Source organism: Glycine soja, chromosome 6 (genome assembly GCF_004193775.1).
Source record: "Glycine soja cultivar W05 chromosome 6, ASM419377v2, whole genome shotgun sequence".
NCBI classification, from domain to species: Eukaryota; Viridiplantae; Streptophyta; class Magnoliopsida; order Fabales; family Fabaceae; genus Glycine; species Glycine soja.
This window is the reverse complement of record NC_041007.1, coordinates 30,807,800-30,809,891: the sequence shown is the minus strand read 5'-3', so window position 1 is coordinate 30,809,891 and position 2,092 is coordinate 30,807,800. Positions and strand designations below refer to the sequence as shown.

Sequence of the window (2,092 nt, the reverse complement as noted above, 5' to 3'; positions counted from 1 at the left end):
ATACTTGTTACAATGTTAATCATATATTGATTAAACTCCGTTTAAACTATGGAAAATAAAATTTGATTTTTCTTGAGCTAATTTTTTAATTCAATTTTAATAATAATTTCAATGGATGTAGAAGTTTTCTATTGAATTATCATCACACCATATTCATATAAGTATATATAGTAATGAATTATTGCAACAATTTGTTCATTTATATATGATATAATTCACTGATTTAAGTTGATAACAAGATGAGTCAATCTTGTCTAGCATATTCCACTTGCATATCATTATCATTCATAAAAAAACCATATCTCATTCACTCTATTGTACAATTCAAAAGGGGAATTGTACTGTGCCACAATGTACTTATTCTTAACAATAGCGGACCATGTAGTGCCGGTAAGACTATCGTTCAAGGCCGACACTTGCAACCCAATATTAGAATCTTTGACAAATCCACCAAATTGTCTTACTGCTACATCTATAGTTTTCCATCTCTGAACATAGAGACCATTTGCCAAAGGTGGGTCTGCTTGGTTCACTTTCGGCACATAGAAGCTCACAACAATTGAGGAATTTCCACCATTAATTGATACTTCACTGATCACAGGCGTTGTCATGTTCATTTCCTTCTTATAGTTGTTGTTACCATAAATATAACTAAATAGTCTGAAAAATAAAAATATTATAACACTTTGCTAGTGTGTAAACTTAGTTAAGGAATGAAAAAAAAAATATGATAAATAATGTAATGAAGTTTAATAAAAAGAAGAGAAAAGATAAATTAAAAAAATGCAGTGATAAATATTAAAGTTGATATTTAAAATTATAACCTAAGATTATGCTCATCTACTTAAGGAATTCTAAAATTTTATGGGTGAAGAAAAGGTGTAAGTATACAACCTTTTATTATTGTTTCTCCTCCTCTTTCTTCAATCGATTACAATAGAGTTTCTTTTCATTTTGTTAATTCAATTTCGTGTGAATTGATAAAACTTTGACATCCCATTATATAAGCGTATAATGTAACATACATTGTAAATTTAGAAGACACATGCTATTAGTTTTAATACAATCCTTAAAATACCCAGATTTATTAATGCATTACTCAAAACATGATTAAAAAAAATCAAAATTTGATATAAATTTGCTTAATACAAAAGAAGTGAAATCACCTTTTGAAGCCAGATCTTGTAGCTCCAACCAAAGAAGGGTCTTGAACAGCCAGATTTGAAATCCACACAGGTGAATTATAACGACGGATTTCAAAGTTTTTGCCTACATATTTGACATTATAGTTGGGGCACTCATAGCGATTGCATGATGGGGGAAGTACCCCTTCAACACCCAGAAATGAAATTAAGAGAAGACCCAAGAGAATTGGGAATTGCAATGTGGAACTAGGAGCCATTGTTACACTTTTTGAACACTATAGAACAAAAGGGTTGACTAATAAAATGCCAATTATATAGAGAAAGATTTATCAAAAGATATTAACTTTTTTTTATATCTATGCATTAAATAAACCTCTATTTAATTAAGGATAGACCCAAACAAGTAAAAAATATTTGAATAACGAATTATATGGGTGTTTGAATTTCCCAAACTTGACATGTTTTTGCCTAAAGAATTACTAGTACTATCTATTAATGAAATTGAACATAACATCAATGCATTCATTTAATAAATATCTATTTCATTGGCAAAAGTCAATACATATAAATATTTTTATTTAAAAGATATTAATATTTTTTATATCTATGCATTAAATAAACCTCTATTTAATTAAGGATAGACCCAAACAAGTCAAAAATATTTGAATAACGAATTATATGGGTATTTGAATTTCCCAAACTTGACATGTTTTTGCCTAAAGAATTACTAGTACTATCTATTAATGAAATTGAACATAACATCAATGCATTCATTTAATAAATATCTATTTCATTGGCAAAAGTCAATACATATAAATATTTTTATTTAAAAGATATTAATTTTTTTTATATCTATGCATTAAATAAACCTCTATTTAATTAAGGATAGACCCAAACAAGTCAAAAATATTTGAATAACGAATTATATGGGTATTTGAATTTCCCAA

At 27.5% G+C, this 2,092-nt stretch overlaps 1 protein-coding gene across 1 annotated transcript; it reads right to left on the bottom strand.

The window, feature by feature from the left end:
• Positions 1-240: 240 nt before the first annotated feature.
• Positions 241-1,441, bottom strand: LOC114414114 (heme-binding protein 2-like). Its single transcript, XM_028378462.1, has 2 exons — positions 1,167-1,441; positions 241-660 (listed from the first exon to the last, which is right to left on the bottom strand). Exons 1-2 carry the CDS (start codon positions 1,400-1,402, stop codon positions 282-284), a joined length of 615 nt encoding a protein of 204 aa, XP_028234263.1. The 5' UTR covers positions 1,403-1,441; the 3' UTR covers positions 241-281.
• Positions 1,442-2,092: the final 651 nt, after the last annotated feature.

Excerpts from the sequence above, each read along its gene's own strand:
- LOC114414114 (XM_028378462.1), bottom strand. The coding sequence starts at position 1,402 with ATGGCTCCTAGTTCCACATTGCAATTCCCAATTCTCTTGGGTCTTCTC. Across the intron at positions 661-1,166 it reads ACAAGATCTGGCTTCAAAAG|ACTATTTAGTTATATTTATG; the intron begins GTGATTTCACTT and ends TTTATTTTTCAG.